Here is a 25,799-nt window from a genome sequence, read left to right on the forward strand (position 1 = left end):
CTCTCTGCTGCCTGAGCGACACCAACTGGGGCGCTGATTGCTCTACGCTGCTTTAGCTCTACAGAGCCCTTGTTCAATCCCGCCTTGACTGTGGCAGTCTGGTTTACAGTTCAGCGGCGCTCTCAGCATGCGTTTCCTCGACCCAGTGCACCACTGTGGCATTCACCTAACGACGGGAGCTTTTAGAATGAGTCCGGTGACCAGTGTCCTGGTGGAGGCCGGAGTCCCTCCATTGCGAATCCGACATACACAGCTGCTTGCCAGTTATGTTGCACACATTTGTAGTTCTCCTGAGCATCCATATTACCGTCTCCTTTTCCCACTCGCAGCAGTTCATCTTCCACATCGGCAGCCCAGGTCAGGGCTCATGATTGCAGTTAGTGTGCAATCCCTTCTCTCCGAACTGGAGTCCTCCCCTTTACCACCTCTACTTGAGGTCCATTCACTTCACCTCCATGGTGTACACCTCAGCCGAAGCTTCGTCTGGACCTTTCGCGTGGCCCTAAGGACTCCGTTAACCCCGCTGCTCTCCGCTGTCACTTCCTCTCTATTCTTGACATGTTCTGGGGCTCTGAAGTTGTTTACACTGACGGTAATGTTGGCTTCGCCTATGTCCACAGAGGCCATATTGAACAGCATTCCTTGCCTGCTGGCTGCAGTGTATTCACTGCAGAGTTTGTGGGCATATCTCGTGCACTTCAGTATGTCCGTTCCTGTTCTGGTGAGTCATTTCTTCTCTGTTCGGACTCCTTGAGCAGCTTACAAGCTATCGACCAGTGCTGCCCTCACCATCCTTTGGTAGTGAACATCCAGGAGTCCATCTCTGCCCTGGAATGGTCCAGTCGTTCAGTGTGTTTGTGTGGACCCCAGGACAAGTCAGAATCCGAAGTAATGAACTTGCTGATAGGCCGGCAAAACAGGCTATGCAGAAACCGCTCCTGGAGATTCGCATCTCTGAAACTGGTCTGTGTTTTGTCTTACGCCGCAAGGTTTTTCGCCTTTGTGAGGCGGAGTGGCATAACAGTATGCACAACAAACTGTATGCCAGTGTGTGGAAGTCTTCCCTGCGGGCTTCTCGTAGGGAATCAGTTGTCCTTTGTCGATTGTGCATTGGCTGTGTGTGTCTCACTCATGGTTACTTCCTCCATCGTGAGAGGACCCACGTCAATGTCATTGTAGCTCCCAAATGACAGTCATCAACTTATTGCTGGACTGTCCACCTTGGCAAACGGAGATTTCCCCCTTGAACTTCACCTTAGATGCCGTGTCTGTCTGATCAGTCACAGTGTCCTGCCGTCCAAATCTTGTTCATGTAGAATGTTGCGTCCAAATCTTGTTCATGTAGAATGTTGCGTCCAAATCTTGTTCATGTAGAATGTTGAACAATGAATGGCTGTCAATAGTCATATACCTTCTTGAAGTCAATGAAGGTGCGTATGACTGGACTGTTCCTGAGGGCTTTGATTTTCAGGGTAGTCTTCAGATTGAAGATTCGTTCTACACAGGAGCGATCAGTGCAGAAGCCCACCTGGTACTTGCCGATCTTATGTTCCAGTTGGTTCCGTGTTCTTTGGAGTAGGCATGCCGAGAATACCTGGTATGTGACTTGTATTAGTGTGATGCCCCTGCAATTGTTCACATCTCTGGGGTCACCCATTTTGTGCAGAGTGTGGATCAGTACACATTTCCAGCTGTCTGGCAACTTTTCTGATGTCCATATGTCTGTGATGATCTGAGTTCTCTGAGTGAGTTTGTCCAAGGTTTTTCAGCAGCTTGGCCACTATGCAATCTTCACCAGATGTCCTGTTGTTTGAGACTGAGGATGTGCCTGTGGACTTTCTCTTGTATTGTGTGTGTGTGTGTGTGTGTGTGTGTGTGTGTGTGTGTGTGTGTGTGGAAATTTTGCCAGTCATTTGTGTGTTGTTTTTTCCCAAGCCTCTGTCACTCTAGAGTCAGCGATCTTTTTCATGTCAAATTTCAGTAGGGGAGTTTTCTTACAGAAAATTACCTTTGGGGGTGAACTTGACTAAGATGCATGTTAGGTAGTGGTCAGAATCCATGTTGGCTCTCCTGCATACCTGTGTGTCATGGATCTCTATCTGTACTGGGTACGAGATTGCCACGTGGCTATTATTATTATTATTATTATTATTAGTATTATTATATTATTATTATACAATTTTCGATGGGTATATTCAGGGTGAGGAGGCAGTCACCTTTGGTCACCCCTTTTACTACTATTACACTATTTTCCAAAGTTTTTCTAAAACTGCCAGAGGAAAATACCATGCCACTCTCTCACCCTTTCTCACTTTGTTACCTTTTTAAATTTTCATCTCCTTTTTCAACCTGTTTTCTCTTTTATGAAGAAAATAAGTTGTTTACATTATCCGGAATGAATTTTCCCCTCTACAGCGGAAAGTGCATTGATATGAAACTTCCTGGCCCATTGAAACTGTGTGGTGGACCAAAACTACTTTTATTTCCAAGTTACTGTATTAGTATTTGTTCATTTAACTTTCTGGAACTCTTCAGTTGTGAAAGTAGTTAAAATCTAAGCAGAGGGGAGTCTAAAATTTGAGATAGATTGTTTCTTTTTTAGTGTTTTCAGGTTTCCATGTGTCTGTAAAAGCAGAATCCTTATTGGATCCCGTCGTTTTCCGCCTGTCTGTCTGGCCAACTGTTAAGAACTCGTTTTCTCAGGACCCAGTAGACTTATAAAGCTCGAATTTATTCCACATATTAAGGTCTATGAGTCCCGTGGGGGTGTAAAAATTATAAGCGTCTAAGTCAGTGTGATCAAGAGATATTGTCATTTGTGTCACAATGTTGGTACTTGAAAACTCACTCATCAAAGCTATAAGGTGCTCCCCGTTGACCTAGAATCATGAAATGCAGCCAGAAGCCATGTTTATATTTTACAGAACTGTTATTAGTGTCCAATAACCCTCCATGACAACAGCTTCTATTTTTGTACCAGGTTCTAATATTGCATTAGTAGCCAAACTGCTGCTGAGATACTCTGTTCAATTTTTAAAATAAACTTTTTAAGATGGAAAAGTGCAAATTCTGTAGGATAGACTGAAGGTTTTCAAGCAGTTTTTAACAACCTACTTTCAACAAAACATATGTTTAACTTTGGAATTAAATTTGGATTACATCGACTACACTTAGAACTTTGGGATCAGACACAACCATCAAGATGGGATAACAAGGATAGTTCCACCACAGCTGAATTCATATTCCCAGTGACTGTGTATTAAAAGTACGGAAGTTATTTGTAATGTTTTTAAGATGATCATCCCTGATAGTGTTCATAAACATTTTTCGTTTTCATCTAAGTAAATGAGATACCCAGCAGCTGTTGGACTGGCACTGTATTTCTGGGAACATAATTTAGAAACAGCATGTTCTAAGGTGACCATAGTTTGTATACTCAAATTCGGGACATTAACATAATTCCTAGGCCCAAATCCGGGACACATCAAAAATTTTGCAAAATAGGCTATATTTTGCTTAAATTGTTTGCTTCAAAAAATATATGTAAAAAAAGAAGTTAAGACTTTAAAGTGATATATAAACCATAAAGAATTATAATAAATTTAATGATGTTTTTTTCTTACCTTTAAATTGATTAAATCTTCTGCAAGAACAAACTCAACAATATAGTCTTCAAAACAATGGCTCCCACAAGTAAACAATAGGTTTCGAAGGGAAAAATCAATCTTGCCAACAAACTTCAATGCCCAAACTACATATGTAGCGGGGGAAAATATTCCCACAGAAAAATTAATTTTTTGATAATGCTTCCTCATTTACGTGGAATGACCCCTGACAATTACTGATCTCAAAAAGACTCATTATCCATAGAGTTATAGTAACCAAATGTTTTGACATGTGGTAGGCCTTCTCTTACATTGTCCCATGGAAATGCGGACATAGAGGGAGGATTTTCCATTTTGAAGCACATGTTAGAAGACATGGCAGTGATGACCAAAGGATTTTTAAACAGTGCTTTGACAGTGAGAGATGCATTTCAAGGAAAGCCCCATTAACTTTCTGTGCCCATTAACACACAGCTCATTTCATATGGACAGCAAGCACATGCAAAATTACGCTGCTTATAAGAAAGAATGTGAATGGAAAAGAAAACTTGAATTAGAAGAAAACCAAAGGGATCTTTAATAGGAGATTCAAAAATGAATAACGGGCCTGTCTCCCTCCCCCCTCCCTCCACGGGCCTGTCTCCCTCCCCCCTCCCTCCACGGGCCTGTCTCCCTCCCCCCCTCCCTCCACGGGCCTGTCTCCCTCCCCCCTCCCTCCACGGGCCTGTCTCCCTCCCCCCTCCCTCCACGGGCCTGTCTCCCTCCCCCCTCCCTCCACGGGCCTGTCTCCCTCCCCCCTCCCTCCACGGGCCTGTCTCCCTCCCCCCCCTCCCTCCACGGGCCTGTCTCCCTCCCCCCCTCCCTCCACGGGCCTGTCTCCCTCCCCCCTCCCACCACGGGCCAGTCTCCCTCCCTCCCCCCCTCCCACCACGGGCCAGTCTCCCTCCCTCCCCCCTCCCACCACGGGCCAGTCTCCCTCCCTCCCCCCCTCCCTCCGCGGGCCTGTCTCCCTCCCTCCCCCCCACCTCCCTCCGCGGGCCTGTCTCCCTCCCTCCCCCCCACCTCCCTCCGCGGGCCTGTCTCCCTCCCTCCCCCCCACCTCCCTCCGCGGGCCAGTCTCCCTCCCTCCCACCTCCCTCCACGGGCCAGTCTCCCTCCCCCCCACCTCCCTCCACGGGCCAGTCTCCCTCCCCCCCACCTCCCTCCACGGGCCAGTCTCCCTCCCCCCCACCTCCCTCCACGGGCCAGTCTCCCTCCCCCCCACCTCCCTCCACGGGCCAGTCTCCCTCCCCCCCACCTCCCTCCACGGGCCAGTCTCCCTCCCCCCCACCTCCCTCCACGGGCCAGTCTCCCTCCCCCCCCCCTCCCTCCACGGGCCTGTCTCCCTCCCACCACCTTCCCCCCACAACGCCACGGGCCTGTCTCCCTCCCCGCCCTCCCTCCACGGGCCTGTCACCCTCCCCCCCCCCCCCACAACACCACGGGCCTGTCACCCTCCCCCCCCCCCCCACAACACCACGGGCCTGTCACCCTCCCCCCCCCCCCACAACACCACGGGCCTGTCACCCTCCCCCCCCCCCCACAACACCACGGGCCTGTCACCCTCTCCCTCACACCCCCAATCGGCGGCCTTCTCTCCCTCTCCCCCGCCCTTCGGTGCTCTCTCTCTCTCTCTCTCTCTCTCTCTCTCTCTCTCTCTCTCTCTCTCTCTCTCTCTCTCTTGCAGCAGCCCCCCCCCCCCCCGCCCCATCCCATCCCATGTATTTCGTGCCCCCCTCCCTCACAGTACCCTGTCCCCCCCCTCTGTTTCTCTCTGTCTCCCCTTTGCTCCCCCCACCCCCACCCACCTCTTGTCTCTCTCTCTCTCTCTCTCTCTCTCTCTCTCTCTCTCTCTCTCTCTCCCTCTCCCTCTCTCCCCCCCCCCCCCCCCCCGTTGCTCCCCCCCCCCACCTCTTCTCTCTCTCTCTCTCTCTCTCTCTCTCTCTCTCTCTCTCTCTCTCTCTCTCTCTCTCTCTCTCTCTCTCTCTCTCCCCCCCCTCCCCCCACACTCTGTGGAGTGTAGGTTTGGAAAAATGCACTGTTGCCATCTGTAACTTTGAACAGTGGTCCAACAACTCAATTTTTTCTTCAGATTTACATAACCACACTAATTACATAGCTCAGTAAATAAATATCCCAACACACTACAAGGGGTGGAGAGGGAGAGTGGAGTTAGCATGATGAGGGTGGGGGTGAAGGTAGAGAGTGAATGTTGTTGGTCTGGGGGAGGATGGGAGGAGAGAAAGGGAGAAAAGAGGATGAGAGTGGGCGGCGAGAGAAAAGTATGGATGTGGGCGGGAGGATACAGGAAGTGTGTGTGTGTGTGTGTGTGTGTGTGTGTGTGTGTGTGTGTGTGTGTGTGTGCACAATTGATTTGGGGAGACTGGATGAGTAAATAATAAGAAATGTAAAGTATATTTTGAAATAGAAGTGGAAAAAATTAGTTTATCACTGTTCTTACATTAATGCATTTGACACCAGAATCACTGCTTAAAACACATCCATAGAAGTGAAAAAATTAGTTTATCGCTGTTCTTACATTAATGCATTTGACATCAGAATCACTGCTTAAAGCATTTTGTGTGTACAACATTCATCTTTTACACAGGTTAATAAGTGGCTGGCTGAACAGACATCACTTATTCCAGAACAGCCACTTGCTTCAGATTATCTGACTGCTCCAAGGCGCAGAAGACCAAGGGTTGATCCATCTCTTCTGGATTGGAAAAAACTCACTGGAGAGGAAAATGTTTCAGTAATAAATAGGCTGACAGGCAAAAAGGTAAGATTTCAGTAATGGTTTTATCTTTTATCTAAATATGTTTTAGACTAATTGAGACAACCAAACTTATACGCTCTAAGCCATTTTGTTACTATCCCAGCATTTCACCCTTACCATGGCCGTAATGTCCAAATGTTGCACGCTCGCCATTGCTAACTGAATATCAGATCAATAAACCATTTCTGGTACTATCATGCGTCATCAATAGATTTGTGCATAGTAGTATTGGACTGAAAATTAGTGTTATTGTTCAGATTTCCAAATGTATTTAATAAGTCCTTTCCACAAGCTCAGTTCACATTTGTACACATGAGAGTACATCAAATTCCATCTCTCCTCATACCTCCCTTTTCCATTTCCTAAGGCATCACTTGCCTTTCCTGTGGCATTTGGTAACTGCGACCTTTAAAATCTTTTATGAAAGCAGGAAGAACTCAACCTACTGCATTTTCTGCCTCCAATAAAAATGTTCTATCTGTTGAATGGAAAGAATGAATATATAAAATTTGTTACTTTTTAGTTTAATAACAAAATGTCTTAATTCTATAACTTACAAATTTCACATTCCATCAGAGAAAGTGGGGCCAGAAATACAAAAAAAAAAATCATCTGATTTTACCTATGTTCATTTGGTACACATACACTATGTGATCAAAAGTATCCGGACACCTGGCTGAAAATGATTTAAAAGTTCATGGCACCCTCCATTGGTAATGCTGGAATTCAATAAGGTGTTGGCCCACCCTTAGTGTCAATGACAGCTTCCACTCTTGCAAACATACGCTCAATCAGATGCTGGAAAGTTTCATGGAGTGCGGCACTAAGGAGAGGTATCGATGTTGGTCGCTGAAGTCTGGCATGAATATGGCATTCCAAAACATCCCAAAGGTGTTCCATAGGATTCAGGTGAGGACTCTGTGTAAGCCAGTCCATTACAGGGATGCTATTGTCTGTAACCACTCCGCCACAGGCCGTGCATTATGAACAGGTGCTCGATCATGTTGAAAGCCGCAATCACCATCCCCGAATTGCTCTTCAACAGTAGGAAGCAAGAAGGTGCTTAAAACATCAATGTAGGCCTGTGCTGTGATAGTGCCACGCAAAACAACAAGGGGTGCAAACTCCCTCCATGCAAAACACAACCACACCACATCATAACACCACCACCACCATCTCCGAATTTTACTGTTGGCACTACACACGGTGGCAGATGATGTTCACGGGGCATTTGCCATACCCACATCCTTCCATCCAATCACCACATTGTGCACCATGATTCGTCGCTCCACACAACATTTTTCCACTGTTCAATTGTCCAATTTTTATGCTCCTTACACCAAGCGAGGTGTAATTTGACATTTACCAGTGTGATGTGTGGCTTATGAGCAGCTGCTCTACCATGAAATCAAAGTTTTCTCACCTCTCACCTAACTGTCATGGTACTTTCAGTGGATCATGATGCAGTCTGGAATTCTTGTGTGATGGTCTGGATAGATGTCTGCCTAGTACAAATTACGACCTCTTCAACTGTCGACGGACTCTGTCAGTCAACAGACGAGGTCGGCTTGTATGCTTTTGTGCGTACCCAATCACCTGACCATGTTCAAAGTCCGCGAGTTCCGCGGAGCACCCCTTTCTGCTCTCTTATGATGTCTAATGACTACTGAGGTCGCTGGTATGAAGTACCTGGCAGTAGGTGGCGTCACAGTGCACCTAATATGAAAAGAGTCTGGTTTTGGGGGTGTCTGGATACTTTTGATCACATAGTGTAATACACTGTTTAACCTGGTGTCTTATCTAATGGCTTCCAAGGGCAACAAAAATTTGATTTTGAATATTTCTTGTAGTTAATAGCTGAATTTAAAAATTTATAAGTGCAGTAATAATATACTCATGAAAAGGTATAATCTTACATTTAAAGTTTAACTTACGAGGTGCATTCAAGTTCTAAGGCCTCCGATTTTTTTTCTCCGGGCTGGAAAGAGATACAAACATGCACATTGTTTTAAAATGAGGCCGCGTTCATTGTCAATACTTCCCAGAGATGGCAGCACTGTACGGCAGATGGAATTTTACCGCCAGCGGCTAGAATGAGAACTGTTTTAAATACTTAAAATGGCGACGTTTTCCTTATTTGAATAGTGTGCAATCATTCGTTTTCTGAATTTGCGTGGTGTGAAACCAATTGAAATTCATCGACAGTTGAAGGAGACATATGGTGATGGAGTTATGGATGTGTCGAAAGTACGTTCGTGGGTGCGACAGTTTAATGAAGGCAGAACATTGTGTGACAACAAACCGAAACAACCTCGGGCTCGCACAAGCCAGTCTGACAACATGATAGAGAAAGTGGAGAGAATTGTTTTGGGGGATCGCCGAATGACTGTTGAACAGATCGCCTCTGGAGTTGGCATTTCTGTGGGTTCTGTGCACAAAATCCTATGTGACGACCTAAAAATGCGAAAAGTGTCATCCAGGTGGGTGCCACGAATGCTGACGGACGACCACATGGCTGCCCGTGTGGCATGTTGCCAAGCAATGTTGACGCGCAATGACAGCATGAATGGGACTTTGTTTTCGTTGGTTGTGACAATGGATGAGACGTGGATGCCATTTTTCAATCCAGAAACAAAGCGCCAGTCAGCTCAATGGAAGCACACAGATTCACCGCCACCAAAAAAATTTCGGGTAACCACCAGTGCTGAAAAAATGATGGTGTCCATGTTCTGGGACAGTGAGGGCGTAATCCTTACCCATTGCATTCCAAGGGGCACTACGGTAACAGATGAATCCTACGAAAATGTTTTGAAGAACAAATTCCTTCCTGCACTGCAACAAAAACATCTGGGAAGGGCTGCGCGTGTGCTGTTTCACCAAGACAATGCACCCGCACATCGAGCTAACGTTACGCAACAGTTTCTTCGTGATAACAACTTTGAAGTGATTCCTCATGCTCCCTACTCACCTGACCTGGCTCCTAGTGACTTTTGGCTTTTTCCAACAATGAAAGACACTCTCTGTGGCCACACATTCACCAGCCGTGCTGCTATTGCCTCAGCGATTTTCCAGTGGTCAAAACAGACTCCTAAAGAAGCCTTCGCCGCTGCCATGGAATCATGGCATCAGCATTGTGAAAAATGTTTACGTCTGCAGGGCGATTACGTTGAGAAGTAACGCCAGTTTCATCGATTTCGGGTGAGTAGTTAATCAGAAAAAAAACGGAGGCCTTAGAACTGGAATGCACCTTGTAATAATACAAATATTAAAGTTTGAAACTGTGTGTTTGTCTTCAAGCAACTTGACTGACTGAGTTCAAATACCAAGACTTTGTTCATACAATATTTGAGAATGAGAGCAATTAACAACTCCTAGTAAATTTTACACTTAATTCCAAACCTTTAAAGAACTTTTTCTCACTGACACCCCCCATAAAATTTTGAAAGGTTTAAAAGTTCATCACTTAGTTACTACAGTTTTCACTGTACTAGCAATGAAACTTCAGCATTAAGTATGACATTTTAATATATTACTTCTTTACTACCGACTCTATTCACAACATAATTTGCACCCAGATTATATTCATCCATTGTTTAATAGTGAGAGTGGCTTACAATGTAACTTAAGCATAATTTCAAACCTTTTCTAAACTTTTTCTCGCTTACATGCGTAATGTCAAATTAACTCATTTGTAAAGTAATCAGACACTTGATGTTTTATACATGGGTGTTCAATTCTTCAAGGAATTGGTGATTTAGTGGTTTATGTCAATTGGGATAGTATTTAATATTGAAGGCAGTGATGTTCTAATCCCATATTCACAATTATCTCACAAATGGCTCGTTTTTGGATTCATGTTTACTTCAATATTTTTGCTTCTATTGTCATATACTTCCGCCCACGTTAGTTTTTGTTAGTAATTAAAGTACATCTCGTGTACAGATTTTGTACTTGGGCCCCTCTCAGCTTGGCATCTTAAGCAGCCACTTGTGTCGCTAGAGCCTTAAGGCAGATCTGGGAACTGGTCAAGGTATACTCTAATGAGCACTATAAACCACTGCAGGCTAAGAGTAATGCATTACGAGTACTACTAATCTAGTCGTACTGATAATTAAGAGAATTACTTATAAATTGCATTATAGATCTTAGGATACTAAGAGCTATTTAAAAAAAAAAAAATAATGCTCGTTAAAAAAAGGGGGGAGGGAGAAGGGGTGTCACCATGAGCTGATTGGTATAAGTGAGGGGGGTCAGCAGTGGTTGCTGTGTCCATCAAATATTTTGTAACTGAACATAGACGAAAGTCAGCTTCTTAACTGCTTGCAAAGCCAAAAGCTGTTTAATATAAACAAGTCCAAATACGCTGCTAAGTGGAAGAGCCAGGAACTGCTAATTTATTCTTTTTCATAATTTTTTATATCTGGGTTTTTCAATTTTCTGTCAGTAACCAACTTATTGCTGACTTTGGCATCAGAATATAAAACTCCATTCAGAAACCTAGAAATGAATGCACAGTCTATATGAAAATTGTTTTTGCTTTTAGTATATGGCTGTGAACTTTACAGTTCAGCCTCCAACCACAAACACCATTAGGAGATATGAGTATCTGTATATTGGTGTAAGAAACTGTAAGTCCTTAAAGAGGCTTTTGCACAGTGTTCTGTTATCAACTTTATTCTTTTTATGTGCTTTAGTGCAATATATAATTTTTTACATTCGCCCCAGGAGATCCTGCCATAGGACACTATTTAATGAAAGTGTGCTAGAAGTCTTGTCTGCCATGTTGCATCTGCCTGTATATATTAATGCCTAGGAGCTTTGCACTTAGAACTTCAACCAGTGTGCACCCATTGATCTATATTTGTAGCACTTGTAAGTCATTTTTATTTGTTTGTAATTGTATAGTACAAGATTTTGCAAGATGAGGATCAAGGTGTAAACTGTGAACCATTTGTAAGCCAGTTGTCTTAATACTCCTCAGTATTTCTGGTGTGGATGTGTTTCGACTTTTTATCTGTGTACTTGTGTCATCAGCAAACATTACATTTTCGTAAGACCCTTCCAATATCCTCAGTAAATACTTATTGAGAACAAGAAGAGGCGAGGGCCCAGTCCAGTACTGAACCTTGCTGCACGCCACATTTAATGTTTCCTGACTGTTTATTTAATCTTACTTCTGTGTATCACTTTCTAATGCAACCTTCAGTTTTCTGTTGTTAAGATAAGACTATCAATGCAAGGGGAAGACCTTTAGTGCCAAGTGATGTTACTTTCCTTTGGCAGATTTAACACAACGTTGTTTGCTGCGCTTCATTGTAAGCCTTTCCTGTTATTCTCATAGCTGTCTGGTATTAATGTGTTTCACTCTTTACCACTGCACTTTCATTATGAGCAAACATCACGCAGTGTCCCAAATACATTATATATTTACATCAAGAGCAGGAGTGGAGAAAACACTGAACTTCACAGAGCAACACCTTTATTATTTCACCATAACGTATTAAGTCTTGTTCCTGTTGTATCATTTATTGACATGAACTTTAGTTTTTCGTAGTTGAGGTACGAGTTCCAACTATGTGAGAAATTAACACTATTCCACCATAGTTTTCTCAGTAGAATTTTATAATCCACGTGACTAAAGGGCTTGGTATACCCCCAGAAAATTCCAAAAGAGTAATAATTATTGTTTAGTTCTGCAAGAACTGAATTTGCAAGATAGTTTATTGCTTTCTCTAGAAAGTGTCCTGTATGGAGGCCAAACTGAGCGATTTTTCAAGTGAGTTCTCAGAAAGTTGAGGCAGTATTCTAAGCTACATGGTCATGTCGAAGTAATGTGGCGAGCTGCATCAAATCAGATTTTGGGCTGCAGAATACAACTACTACATCAGTCTTTCAGGAAATATGCTTTGCTCCATCAGCTGATGCTCTCAAGAAGTCAGCACTTTGTTGAAGTACCAACCATTATAATCAGTAAGAGTTCCTGCTTTTCAATGACACAGCGATTGTTGTGATGTTTTTAACACGTTTTGGCTAATGTCTGGTGGTGGATTGCCTTAGTGAATCTGATTGATCTGCCTTCGGTGGCCCAGTTTCCCCCATCCTTAAGGAAGAATTTTGTGCTAAACATCCCAAATTTTACATTAGCTGCTTGTACCTTCAGTTGGTTGAATATTATTTGCCTTTCCAAGTTTGTATGTTTCAACCCTACTTTTGATTATATTGCCTATACTGTGCCCTTGGAATTTTGAATATTTTTGTACATAGTGCATGGATTTTATCTTCTCCTTTTTGATGATGTATCACAGTGATGGAATATGTAGCACTATTTTGTAGAGCCAGAAGCTGTACAAAGCTATAGTAATAACTGTTAATTATCAGGGGATACTGCTAAAACAATAGTTTGCATACTGTACAAGATACAAAGTTGAATAAAGGAGGAGAAAATTAATTTACAATTTACATGTAATTCAATAAAAAAGGGGAAAATTAATTTACAATCTATATATAATTAAACAAAATAGTGGAGAACTCAGTGGTCTTCACCCAGAATTGGGCAGCAGCAACTGCAATGTCTTCACAGATTATCCATTGTATATTCTCTGCAATCGAATTGCATCGGTCCATTGTAATATCCCACTTTGTCAAGGCCACCCCTGGATTTACCAACACCTGATCTTAGCTTTTCAGTAATCTCCATGTGAATCAGTCAGAGTACTTCCAGCCATTCACCAGGTTTCATTTAAGTAATTGCTATATAAAATAATTTCATTGTGATAATTTGGGTAACTACTTTTCCAGGAGCAGCACAGTGGTTTGACTGAAGTGGTCATTTATCTTGCATATTTTCACCCTTGAAATTATTATTCTTTTTACAGATGACTGGGAATAAAGCACCTCAGCTGAAACGTTTAGCACAGTGGTTACTGGAGAATCCAATGTTTGATGTTGATCCAAAATGGGCAGAACTGGTCAAAGAGAGGGGTAATCTCCCACATGACTTGCAGAAACGTGTACCAGCAAATGAGAGGAAGAAAGGCCCTGGACGACCACCTCTGCTCTCCAGTCCACCAGGGCATCAACCAACCGTCAGCCAGCCCAATCTAGGAACATCAGTGGCATCATCAATCCCATTCCCTTCATTGGCAACTGCAGGGCTAAGTGGACTTTCAGCAGCTGGCTTAAATCCCAGTAGTATACTGTCAGGATTATCTTTGGGTGGTTTTGACCCAAAAAATAATCCATTGCTTCTCCCCTTCAGTGGAATGCCAAACATGAGTGCTTTAGGGAGTATGAGTGGACTTGGAAATCTTAATAACATGAACTTGACAAATTCCTTATTTGCAAATTTAGCAAACTTGGGATTGCCGTCATTAGCAGGCATGGATGGAAGTGACCTTGGCGTTGTTGCGTCGGGATCAGCCTCCAAAACAAAGAATCGAAAACCAGCTGACACTGAGCGCAGCCATAGTTCCACAAAACCACCACCTGTGTCATCTGCTTCATCAAGTATTCCATCTTCTGCATTACCTTTCTTTTTCCCAAATCCAAGTCTCCTGTACACTCCTCTTGGACTTGGTGGGCTAAATCCATTTTCAATGCAACCAGGTTCCATGTCTTCGGCATATGACAGTCTAGCTCAGCAGTGTGGTTTGTTGAATGGGAGTCTCGGTGTGTCAGGAGTATCAACGTCAACATCTGCATCATCGTCGACAAGGACTGGGAGTCATAAGACTCAGAGCACGTCACGTGCAACTACTGTTACGTCGTCTTCACTGTCATCAAATACCAGCAGTCACAGGCATCAACGTTCATCTACACGGGACATTCTTGACCGCGCACAACAGCAGCAGTTACAACAGCTTCTGTTGCCGCATGATACTCATCTGCTGGAGAGCCTCAGTAGAGTACATTCTGTAGAAAATGCTTTTAGGAATGAGAAACGATCAAGAGAGTCTGATCGGAAAGAGACCATTGATGTGCTACGTGGTGAGAAAAGATCTAGGGATGCTGAACGCAAAGATGTTGCAGAGAATTTGAGTAAAAATCCACAGGTAGATTATCCTTTTAGGGCAGAAGACAGGCCTTTGAAAAAACTGAAGGCAGAATTAGAAAGAAAAGATTCAGCAGAAAATCTAACTCCCAATTTTGTAACGAATCTGTTGCCTCATAATGAGGAATGGCTGAAGCGTACTTGTGATGTGGAAATGAAAGATACACTTGAAAACCTTTACAGAAGCTCACTTGAGGGAATAGATAGAGATGACAAAATGAATAAGAAATCCTGTGATAATGCCACGGACAAAGACGTTGTAGAGAGTTTTTCAAGTGTTAATAATGTGTGCCAAAGTGAAGAAAGGTCTAAGATTTCAAATGAGACTGACTCTAGAGAGGTGGAAAATGTACATGACCCACCATTTAAAAACACTTTTGATACGGCCGCACAAGATGTTAGTGACAGTGCAGAAACAGAGACTCTACCCGTTATTGCACCTGCACCTGATGTTTCAGTGGATCAGGCAGACACTCAGTCTGAAGCTCTTAATGCGTCTAATGTTGTTTTACCTTCGACAGCTCAGGAAGAAGTAAAAGATGACTCTAAAGAAATAGTGGATGGTGATGACAAAACCATCACTCCAGAAACAGCATTACCGTGCTTGAAGGAGCAACCGGTGCCTCTTACAACAGATGCTGATTGTGGGGGGAATGCAGCTGATACAAGCACAGCTCTTCCTCTCTTGCCAGAGGAAGTAGCACCTGCACTGCCCCCAGAACCAGAACATTCTCCCGTGGAGTTAGCAAAGCCTCAGAAGCAAGCAGCTACAGCGGCTAATTCCAATAGTCGCCGGTCCCGCAGTGCCAAGAAATCTAAGGAAGTGGGTGAGACTGTAAATGTAGAAAGGAAGGTGCTTCGAAGCAGTGCTGGTCGTGCAGCGGCAGCCGCAGCAGCTAGAGCAGCAGCCGCTGCTGCAGCTGCTGCTGCCATTGCAGAAAGTAGTGGTGAACATGACACAGTGGAGGTTGGTGCAGCAGAGGAGAAAGCTGTAGAAGGATGTGGTGGAAGCACTGGTGGACCTAGCGAATCTGAGGAAACGTAGCATTGGCAGTATTCTGTCCCTGTGTAATTTAATACTTCACATTACATCAGTACTCTTGGTTGTATTGTTGTCTTTTTTTTTTTTAATTTTAATGTTATTGACTGTGCATTCTGTGATAGCCTTTTCCAACCATAACGTGTAGTGTATGTACTGTGTTAGTTGAGCACATGATTTTCAAATTGGAGGGTGGGGGAATGTTAAGAAGAAAATTGTTTTCCCCCGCTCATCGTACATAACTGCCATAAATAGTATGTCAGAAATGTGAGGAAACCTGTTTTCATGTGTGAATGAAGTTTTATATTCACATGTGAATATTATTATTTTGCTTTCTTGTCCTTTATTTTCTTTTGTTCACTGTCATGTTTGTATTATTCACACACACACACACACACACACACACACACACACACACTTGCACATGTTCATATATAAACATCCATCTATTAAAAAAAATATAAATATAATATATATATATTTATCTTGCTGTATTGTAATTCTGTCAGGCACAGTGTGAGAGAAATGTGTTGGTGAATGATTGCCTGTAATCTCAAATATAGAGTTACTTGTGGTTTTTAGCATAATATATGCTATTGCGTTTGTGGAAGTGAGAAAAAGATGTTGAGTTTTGTATTACCTGAACTAAAATTTTAGAATGTGCTGGCAATCATTTATCAGTATTGTTGCTTTCAGACAGTGCACTGTTCTTATATATTATGTTACATTATACAGAATTCCGCAAACACGTCACTATGTATATATTCAACATCTGTGTAAAATGAGAATGTGCTCGAATCACAAAAGAAAAAAAATTTAAAAAAATGAATGCGAACGGTTGTAAAGGGTATGTTCGAATGGCTGATGTTTTATTTAACTGTAACAATAATTGTAGCAAAGGAAATACATACTGTTGTTACTTAGTATTAGTTAGTAATTTATAAACTGAGTAAATTTCCCCCAGAAAACTCAAAGATACGTCGTAACCTGTGCACTATTTATTTTTTAAATTAATCTGGATTGCATTTAATATTATGAGCTTTGCTCGTTTGTACCGTGTAAAGTCTGTGAGACAAACAAAGACTATGAGTATTAGCACATCACAGAAGTTGGAATTGCATGAAGTCAGATTGCTAAGTTTAAAAAATATATATATATTGCAATGGCAGCTCATTTCGTTCATATGACTGTTGTGTTTAATTTAATGAAATTTATCGCATGCTGTAGTTGCTGAATTATGTTCCTTGTTTTCATTTGGTCTTGATACATGGTTATGAAGGAATTTGTAAGCAGTGATCAGAGACAAAGCTTCAGCTGTAACCTGGTGTCAAATATATAAGAAGAGAGGTAAGTGTTACAATAAATAAATAAATAAACTCTTTTTTAGAGCCTTTGTTTATCTAGTTACCTGCAACATCCCAATTTCGTAGTGTCCATATGTTAAAAGAATTTGGTCCCTTCCTGAATAATTTTTAATGTTACATGGGAAAATATTTGAACATGATCTTCACAGCAAAAAATGGAAACACTCTTTAACAAGAATATTTCTCCTTTGTTAATCATGAGCCTGAGGACATTGGTCTTTCATGTAAATTGTTATGCAACTATTCACGTACCTTTCCTGTTCTCCACAAACTTCGGTATATGCATCAGTATGCTTCTCAGGCAGAATTACTTTATTCACCATTGCTTCACAGTGTAATTGAAAAATGAAACTATTGAGTTCTGAGGAACAGTTTATAAAAGCAGATGGTGCAATAAAAAATTATTAACAATATTTTTAAAAATCCACATTTAGACATTAACTTTGTGTGCTTCCCCAATACAAGAAGTCTTATCCTTTTGAAGATTTTCTACTGACATGTGCTTTATAATTTTGAACATTAAAGTTGTGTTGTATTCTGTCGAATGAAAACTCTCAGAAAATTGTGCATAGATTCAAAATATTGAACATTTCACATTGCTAACATTAAATTTTTGATAATATTTTCACAAAATTCAAAGTTCAAATAGATATGATACACACTGAATGCGATAACCTGAGCTAAATAAATTAGCGTATGTGACTGGGAAATAACTGTTGGTTGCCCTTATGTTATCAGATGTAGAGCTTGAATTTCTAAATGTCAGATGTCATAACTATAAATTCAGTCCCCTGCCCTCTGAGGTAAAAGTCTATTTATTTGTCTGTTAAAATTTTGACAGGAGTCAAAATCTACAAAGACATCTGATAAATATATTACAGCCTTCATTCCAGGTGAAAATATTTCGGTTATACGTAAATATTAATTATTCATAGAGAACAGAAAGAAAAATGTAATGTGAATTTTGATTAACTTGAATCTCGCTGCAGCAGAAGTGTTGAAAAGATGTGAATGGATTTTTTTGGTGAGGAAGTTAAATTATATGCAATGCGGTTAGAGGGGGAGGGCACCTAGCTTGTACTGGAAAAAGAAAAATTTTCAGTACAGATAACTGCTGTATCTTGTATTGATATCTGTTTGTGTTGTAATAATTTTAATAGCTGAAAATGTAGGAGGCATGACATTGCTAAGGCAATTTTGATTGATTGTTGGTACTGAAAAAATTAGGCACAGGTGAAGGTTTGATGATTGAAAGAGCAGAAACATGAGATTTTGTATAACATGAAAGAGTCATCTAATTATTTTTTTGTGTATCTTGGGTGTAAGAGTTCATACAGTGGAGACAAATAAATGAGAATATTTACATTAACTGTCCCTTTTATGTTTGGGGGCGTAACGTCACGTCGAAACCACAATCAAGTACAGATCCGAAGGCAGGGTCGCCAGTGAATCCATAATCACTTAGAACTGACTGCATTTTTTTACTGACACCAACTTATAGCCAGAAAAGATCTGAACTCCCGAACACTGTGTGCAGCTATTTATACAAAGTCAGAAATTTTAGAATGCTGATGTTTCGACAACCATCACAAGCATAAGATATTTTAAGAACCTTCCAGATATGATAAACACTAAATAACTAAGACATTCCCATTGGAACCGATTACAGCCCCCTGGACCTGCACTCCTGGAAATGGAAAAAAGAACACATTGACACCGGTGTGTCAGACCCACCATACTTGCTCCGGACACTGCGAGAGGGCTATACAAGCAATGATCACACGCACGGCACAGCGGACACACCAGGAACCGCGGTGTTGGCCGTCGAATGGCGCTAGCTGCGCAGCATTTGTGCACCGCCGCCGTCAGTGTCAGCCAGTTTGCCGTGGCATACGGAGCTCCATCGCAGTCTTTAACACTGGTAGCATGCCGCGACAGCGTGGACGTGAACCGTATGTGCAGTTGACGGACTTTGAGCGAGGGCGTATAGTGGGCATGCGGGAGGCCGGGTGGACGTACCGCCGAATTGCTCAACACGTGGGGCGTGAGGTCTCCACAGTACATCGATGTTGTCGCCAGTGGTCGGCGGAAGGTGCACGTGCCCGTCGACCTGGGACCGGACCGCAGCGACGCACGGATGCACGCCAAGACCGTAGGATCCTACGCAGTGCCGTAGGGGACCGCACCGCCACTTCCCAGCAAATTAGGGACACTGTTGCTCCTGGGGTATCGGCGAGGACCATTCGCAACCGTCTCCATGAAGCTGGGCTACGGTCCCGCACACCGTTAGGCCGTCTTCCGCTCACGCCCCAACATCGTGCAGCCCGCCTCCAGTGGTGTCGCGACAGGCGTGAATGGAGGGACGAATGGAGACGTGTCGTCTTCAGCGATGAGAGTCGCTTCTGCCTTGGTGCCAATGATGGTCGTATGCGTGTTTGGCGCCGTGCAGGTGAGCGCCACAATCAGGACTGCATACGACCGAGGCACACAGGGCCAACACCCGGCATCACGGTGTGGGGAGCGATCTCCTACACTGGCCGTACACCACTGGTGATCGTCGAGGGGACACTGAATAGTGCACGGTACATCCAAACCGTCATCGAACCCATCGTTCTACCATTCCTAGACCGGCAAGGGAACTTGCTGTTCCAACAGGACAATGCACGTCCGCACGTATCCCGTGCCACCCAACGTGCTCTAGAAGGTGTAAGTCAACTACCCTGGCCAGCAAGATCTCCGGATCTGTCCCCCATTGAGCATGTTTGGGACTGGATGAAGCGTCGTCTCACGCGGTCTGCACGTCCAGCACGAACGCTGGTCCAGCTGAGGCGCCAGGTGGAAATGGCATGGCAAGCCGTTCCACAGGACTACATCCAGCATCTCTACAATCGTCTCCATGGGAGAATAGCAGACTGCATTGCTGCGAAAGGTGGATATACACTGTACTAGTGCCGACATTGTGCATGCTCTGTTGCCTGTGTCTATGTGCCTGTGGTTCTGTCAGTGTGATCATGTGATGTATCTGACCCCAGGAATGTGTCAATAAAGTTTCCCCTTCCTGGGACAATGAATTCACGGTGTTCTTATTTCAATTTCCAGGAGTGTAGATCTTGTCAGTGGCCCTCTGTATGGCAGCACTGGTGGTTCCTTGAATTCTGGTTATGTTGTTACATCTTCTTCACTATTCTGAGCACCAGAGATATAACCCCTCCTGTCAAATCCTCTCAATTTTCAAGTGGGTCTTTAGTTTCCCCTGAACCTCCCTTTGCCAATTTGCACCTCAGGACTTCAAACCAAGGACATAGATGATCTCTCTCCACTTTCGTCATCTTAATGAAGTATCATAATCATTGACTTCATGTATATTGTTCAACAAGCAACAAAGGATACAATAGGGCCAAAAGAAGTGCTTCAGGAAGTTTTCAGACTGTCTCACTTTCAGCACAGGTGTAAAAATCCATACCATTACTGTACCTCACTAGCTGGTGTTTGGCTTTACAACCCTCGCAGTCTTTCCCCTGAGTTTCCAGGGGCTTTAAGCGAACCAGCTGCCTTGCTTGTTCTTTCCTGTCGATGAGGTGTTTCAAGTAGCTTTCCTGGAGTGGTCTGGTTGAAGTGGGAATAGTGTATCCACTGTTGTTCTGGATTTGTGACTGTGGAACAGAAGAAATGATATGAATCCTTAATACCTCTTATTGCTTTGTTGTATTCGAATGTCCTGGCAAGCAATATTGTGCCCAGTCTCTCTCTGTTTGACATAAACATACTCAAGAGCATATCTACCAGTGTCTTACTGAAGCGTTCTATGAGACCATTCGTCAGTGTGTGGTAACCATTTTTCATCCTGCAGCTGAAAGTACCTCTGATACTAATTTCGACTGGAAGACTTTCCTGATCAGAGATCATCACATGATTTGCTTCATGCTTGAGCTGTGCCAGTCATAACAAGTTTTGTGACAGCATAGCAGGTGAGGTAATCAGTGCAAGCTATTTTCCATCTATTCCTGTCTGTCGACTTTGGGACCTCCCCATATGTGTTTCTGTTGTTGGCATTCCATGCAGTGGCTCACATTGTTTATAACAGATCGGTAGAGTGTGATGCCTGTGTCTGATTTGGTTTAGAGTCTTTACGAATCACAGGAGACCATATGTTAGGGCGTCGTTGAAATATTTCGGGAAAGCTTGTCGCAGGTGAATTGAAATGACAAGCAACAGTTTCTGCCCCTCTGGATCATAGTTTCTCATATATAACATTCTGGTTATTAACTGGAATCCTTTGGTCCATTTCTCATTCTTCAATGCTTCTACTGTTCAGCGGGTATGCCATTTAATGTAACAATAACTCATATTTTGTCCACACTCCTGCATTCCGCCAAAAGATTCCATGGAAGGCAGCCTGCCTCCTTGTGTTTGCATCCATTTTTTATACCATTGTGATATACTCCTGAAACCTTGGTGCCCATCTCGCTAGCCCACCTGCCAGATCTTTCAGGCTAGTCAGCCATCATAGAGAACAGTGAGCCATCACAATGGTAAATGGTTTGCCCAATAAATACAGCAGGAACTTGGTGATGACCCAAACAACTGCAAGGCTCTCTTTCTCGGTTGTAGAGTAGTTCTTCTTGGAAATTACTTAGGAAGTGTAAGCTATCACCTTTTCAGCATCATCCTGGATTCGTACTACAACTGCCCCTATCGCAAAAGTGCTAGCATTAGTGTGAAGTTAGATATGTTCTCGTTATACAGTGCTAGAACTGGATGTAAGGTTAGTGCCTCCTTAAGGTAAAGGAATGATCTTTGTGGGCCTCTTTCCAGGAAAATTTGGCATCCCCAGCTGTAGTTCTTGCAAAGGATGTGCTTCAGTGTAGAAATACTTCATGAAACGCACATAGTACAAGCACATTCAAGAGAGACCTTTTCACATCATGAAAGTGCTGAGGAGTCTGAAAATCTGTGATTGCTCTAATTTTCTGTGGACTTGGAGGAGCTACATCACCATTCCTTACATGCTCCAAGATTTCTTGGGCGACGAAGGGGCACTTTTTTTGGTTTCAGGTGGAGATCTGCAGTATCTTCAGACATGACAATGGCATCCAGATAACAAAGATATGTTGTCAGTTTAATGCAGTGATCATCAAACTTTTTTGCTCAAAAGCCAATATTGACATGATGGAACACCATTTCGGCCTGCATACATATTGATCTTATTGCTGATTGGTAAAATACATACATTAGTTTATGAGCCCCCAATAGACTAGCTGTAGTAAGGGCATTAAACAAAGTTGGTCGAATACATACATTAGTTTATGAGCCCCCAGTAGACTAGCTGTAGTAAGGGCATTAAACAAAGTTGGTCGTCATCGCCAGGTGCTGATCACTTAAAAGTTGGTACCATTCGGAACACTTTGTGTCAACAGTTCTCTATTTCAGATTTCTGACAGTTTTTTTGGTAGTGTGTGCAAGTGATTGATTAATAACAGTAATTGTGGTTACATTTAAATGCAGTATGAAACGGATCTTTACAAAATGTTTTGAACATAGATTTTCTTCTCATTGTGTTGCATTACAACAGGCTTAATTTAACTTGATACCCCTTCTTGCAAATATGTACCACATTTGAAGATGGCCGAGATATTCACAGATCCAGTTTACTTCTGTATCAAAATTTATACCATAGTGTCTGATTGGTACGAGTCATACATGCCCAAGAGTTTTAGTACTGGAAAATGAACAATAAACCAATTGACAGAGGAATGACACTGCAACCCTGGCCAAAATGTTTGTTTCACTGATATTAGTTATTTACAATACAAAGCAGTAGTATACCCAGAAATCTTTGCTGCATTAGTCAAATTATTTACCCCTCTGCCTCTGAGGTAAGTAGACAAATTTACTTAGACCACGGCCAAATTTAACGTCAGTTGAAATTCAGCAGATCTTAGAAATATTTCTCTCTCTGTGAGTAAATTTGTTTGTTACTGACCAGAAGAACTATGCTCCTTAGAAGCACTTAATGTTAATTGATTTTTTTAATTTGGCTGTTAGTTGCTGGATGCACATTACTCGTATTATAAAATGGACCCATGGCCCACATTTTGATGACCACTGATTTAAGGTTTCGAAGCAATTTGCCCAGATGCCAGGAGCGTTACTAAGTCCAAATGCCATAGCTTTGAACTCAGACAAGCTCTCAGGAGTTACAAAGGCAGTCTTTTTTCCAGTCAGCCTTGGCCGGTAGTCTGTCTGCATGTTCGAAATAGAGAAATACTTTGCATCTTTCAAGCAGGCCAGGGTGTCATCAGTACAAGGGTTGTTCAAAAAGTAAGGTAACTTTTCAAATTGTGCAGGCAATCTTCCTTCCTTTCTTCCTTCCTTCCTTCCTTCCTTCCTTCCTTTTTTTTTTCTTTTTTTTATGTTGGTACATAGATCCCAAACACATCTTCACAGTTTAAAGTGTTTGACAGATAGAAAGGTAAGACATGTTTTAGTGTGTTCGGCACTTTTTGATTATTATAAAAAATGGAGCAAAGAATTTGCATCAAATTTTGTGTGAAAAATGGAATAAAGTGCTCTAAAACGCCTGAAATGTTGACAGTGGCATACGGTGAGTCTGCTCTAAGTGTAAAAAAAAAAAAAAAAAAAAAGATGTTTACAAGTCATACAAGCTATTCTAAGATTGCCGAGAAGATGCCATAGACGAACCTCGCTCTGGATCCCCAGCACATCAACAACAGATGATAACGTCAAAGTTATGAAGAAAATTGTTTTGGAAAATCGTCAAATTACTGTAAGAGAAGTTGCCGAGGTTTTTGGAATATCAATTGTCTTGTGTCATGCAATTTTTTCAGGTGTTTTGGGCATGAGACGTGCGTCAGTGAAGTTTGATCCAAAACTTCTCAATTTTGCTTCAGAAGAACTGGTGCATAAGCATCGCTCAGGAGCTCTTGAGTGATGTCGGTTATGATCTTCATTTGCTCAAAAGGGTCATACACGGTGACGATACGTGGGTTTACGGTTATGCCGTCGAAACCAAAGCCCAATCATCCCAATGGAAGCATCCTGGAGAGCCAAGACCAAAAAAAGCATGTAAAGTTCAAGTAAATGTCGAAGTTTTGCTCACTTTTTTTAAAAATTACTGTGGCTTAGTGCATCATGAATTTTTGTCTCCAGGTCATACGGTCAATAAGGAGTATTATCTCGATGTGATGCACCATTTGGGAGAAGCGATACACCAAAAAGTCTGCAAATGTGGAAAAACTATTCACAGCCTTTACATGGCCAAAAACAACATGACAATCATGCCACCATATTCACTGGATTTGGCCCCCTGTGACTTTTTCTGTTCCCAAAACTGGAGAGATCTATGAAAGGACGAAGATTTTCAGCCATTGAGGAAATAAAAATGGCATCGCTGGAAGTACTCGAGGCTGTACTAAAAAGTTCTTTGAGGATTGGAAGAAATGATGGCGCAAGTGTGTTGTATCTGAGGGGGATTACTTTGAAGGGGCAACATGAATATTGATGAATAAATAAGTTTTTTTTTTCATAAAAATATAAAGTCGCCTTTTTAACACGCCTTGTACGTGACAGTGGATAGACATCTTTTCATGGTTTTGTTCAGTCACCAGCAGTCAATGCAGAAATGCCCGGTACTGTCCTTCTCCTTCACAAGGACCACCAGAGAAGACCAAGGACACACTGAATGTAAAGTGATGTCATCTTGCAGTATCGTCTCCTCGTCTTGGATCATCCGATGTTCAGTTGGTGACACGCTATATGAGTGTTTTCTACTCGGTGAATGACCCCCCCCCCCCCCCCCCCTCTGTTTATGTTGTCTTTACCATGAGCTGCCTAGTCTCTCTTTTCCCCACTCCAGATTTGAGATCATCCAAAAGTTAATCCAGAACGGTTATACTTGTTAACATATTTCCTAGGCCAGGCCAGATTTTATTGGCAATTTGACAGTAGCTTCCTGCATTGCATTGTTTGCAGTTGTAACGATGCACATACCTTTCGGAATGACTTGTGGCTGCTTCTTACAGTTAGTGAACCAAAGTTGTCCTTCACCACCCACAATGCCTATGATCATTGCTCCCTTTATATTTCATTTTTGCAGTTTTACTGTGTTTGGAATTCATCTCGATGATGAAGAATAGCAGCGGCAAACTACCGCTCCAAGCAGTCTTTCTTGTGTGGGCCTGCTGAAATAGTTCTGACAATCTAGAGCTCTCATCGTCGTCAGCCTATGATTGCTTGTGATGCCTGATGCAAGAAGTTAATCTGAGAATATCATCACAACTACATTCTGTTAAAACGACAAATTCAAAAAACTGTGTTCGGTCACTGATAGTTATTTTTACAATGCATATTCCCATCAGCTGAGCGTATTTCCTATTTGTGACCTTTAAGACAATCCCTTTTGTTTCATAGAACATACTCTTCTTTAGCTGGCAATAAACATGCAAAATTACGTAGAGAAGCCCATGATTTAGCTAATACCTGGACTCATTGGTTGTTGATGAGATTTCCTTTCATCTTGGTCTGTCATCTATGGAGGATTTTAATCCATGGCAATCTCCATGGATGGCCACCTCACTTCGTTTTCCAATTTGGCAGCTAAGTGAACAGTTGTACCTCTGTATTGTGATGGGGAATGGCTATGGCATGTTGGGGAGCAACCTTGTCCAGGATATAGTGATGAGTTTTGGTGTGCAAGTCAACTATAATCGTCTGCAGTTGACCGGAGAGAAAGGACTGTTGTGATGGTTGATATCTTGTGGTATAAAGGTCTCGTCATCTTTCTCCGCAATAGTGCACAACGTGTCCAGGATGTCAAAGTGAAAACACACTAGTGTGTTCTCCTACCTCCTCCAAATGTCTGTTCTTCTGCATCACACTTTACTTAGTGAAGGATCTGTAACTG

The 25,799-nt window shown here is 42.6% G+C and overlaps 1 protein-coding gene across 1 annotated transcript in view; it reads left to right on the forward strand.

Moving 5' to 3' along the window:
• Positions 1 to 16,895, forward strand: part of LOC124594923 (chromodomain-helicase-DNA-binding protein 7) — a 310,905-nt gene extending 294,010 nt beyond the window's left edge. The window contains exons 39-40 of the mRNA XM_047133415.1: positions 6,253 to 6,426; positions 13,299 to 16,895. Coding sequence (XP_046989371.1) covers positions 6,253 to 6,426; positions 13,299 to 15,518 — 2,394 coding nt within the window. The 3' untranslated portion in view covers positions 15,519 to 16,895. The remainder of the gene's footprint in view (positions 1 to 6,252; positions 6,427 to 13,298) is intronic.
• Positions 16,896 to 25,799: the final 8,904 nt, after the last annotated feature.

Source organism: Schistocerca americana, chromosome 2, assembly GCF_021461395.2.
Source record: "Schistocerca americana isolate TAMUIC-IGC-003095 chromosome 2, iqSchAmer2.1, whole genome shotgun sequence".
NCBI lineage: Eukaryota > Metazoa > Arthropoda > Insecta > Orthoptera > Acrididae > Schistocerca > Schistocerca americana.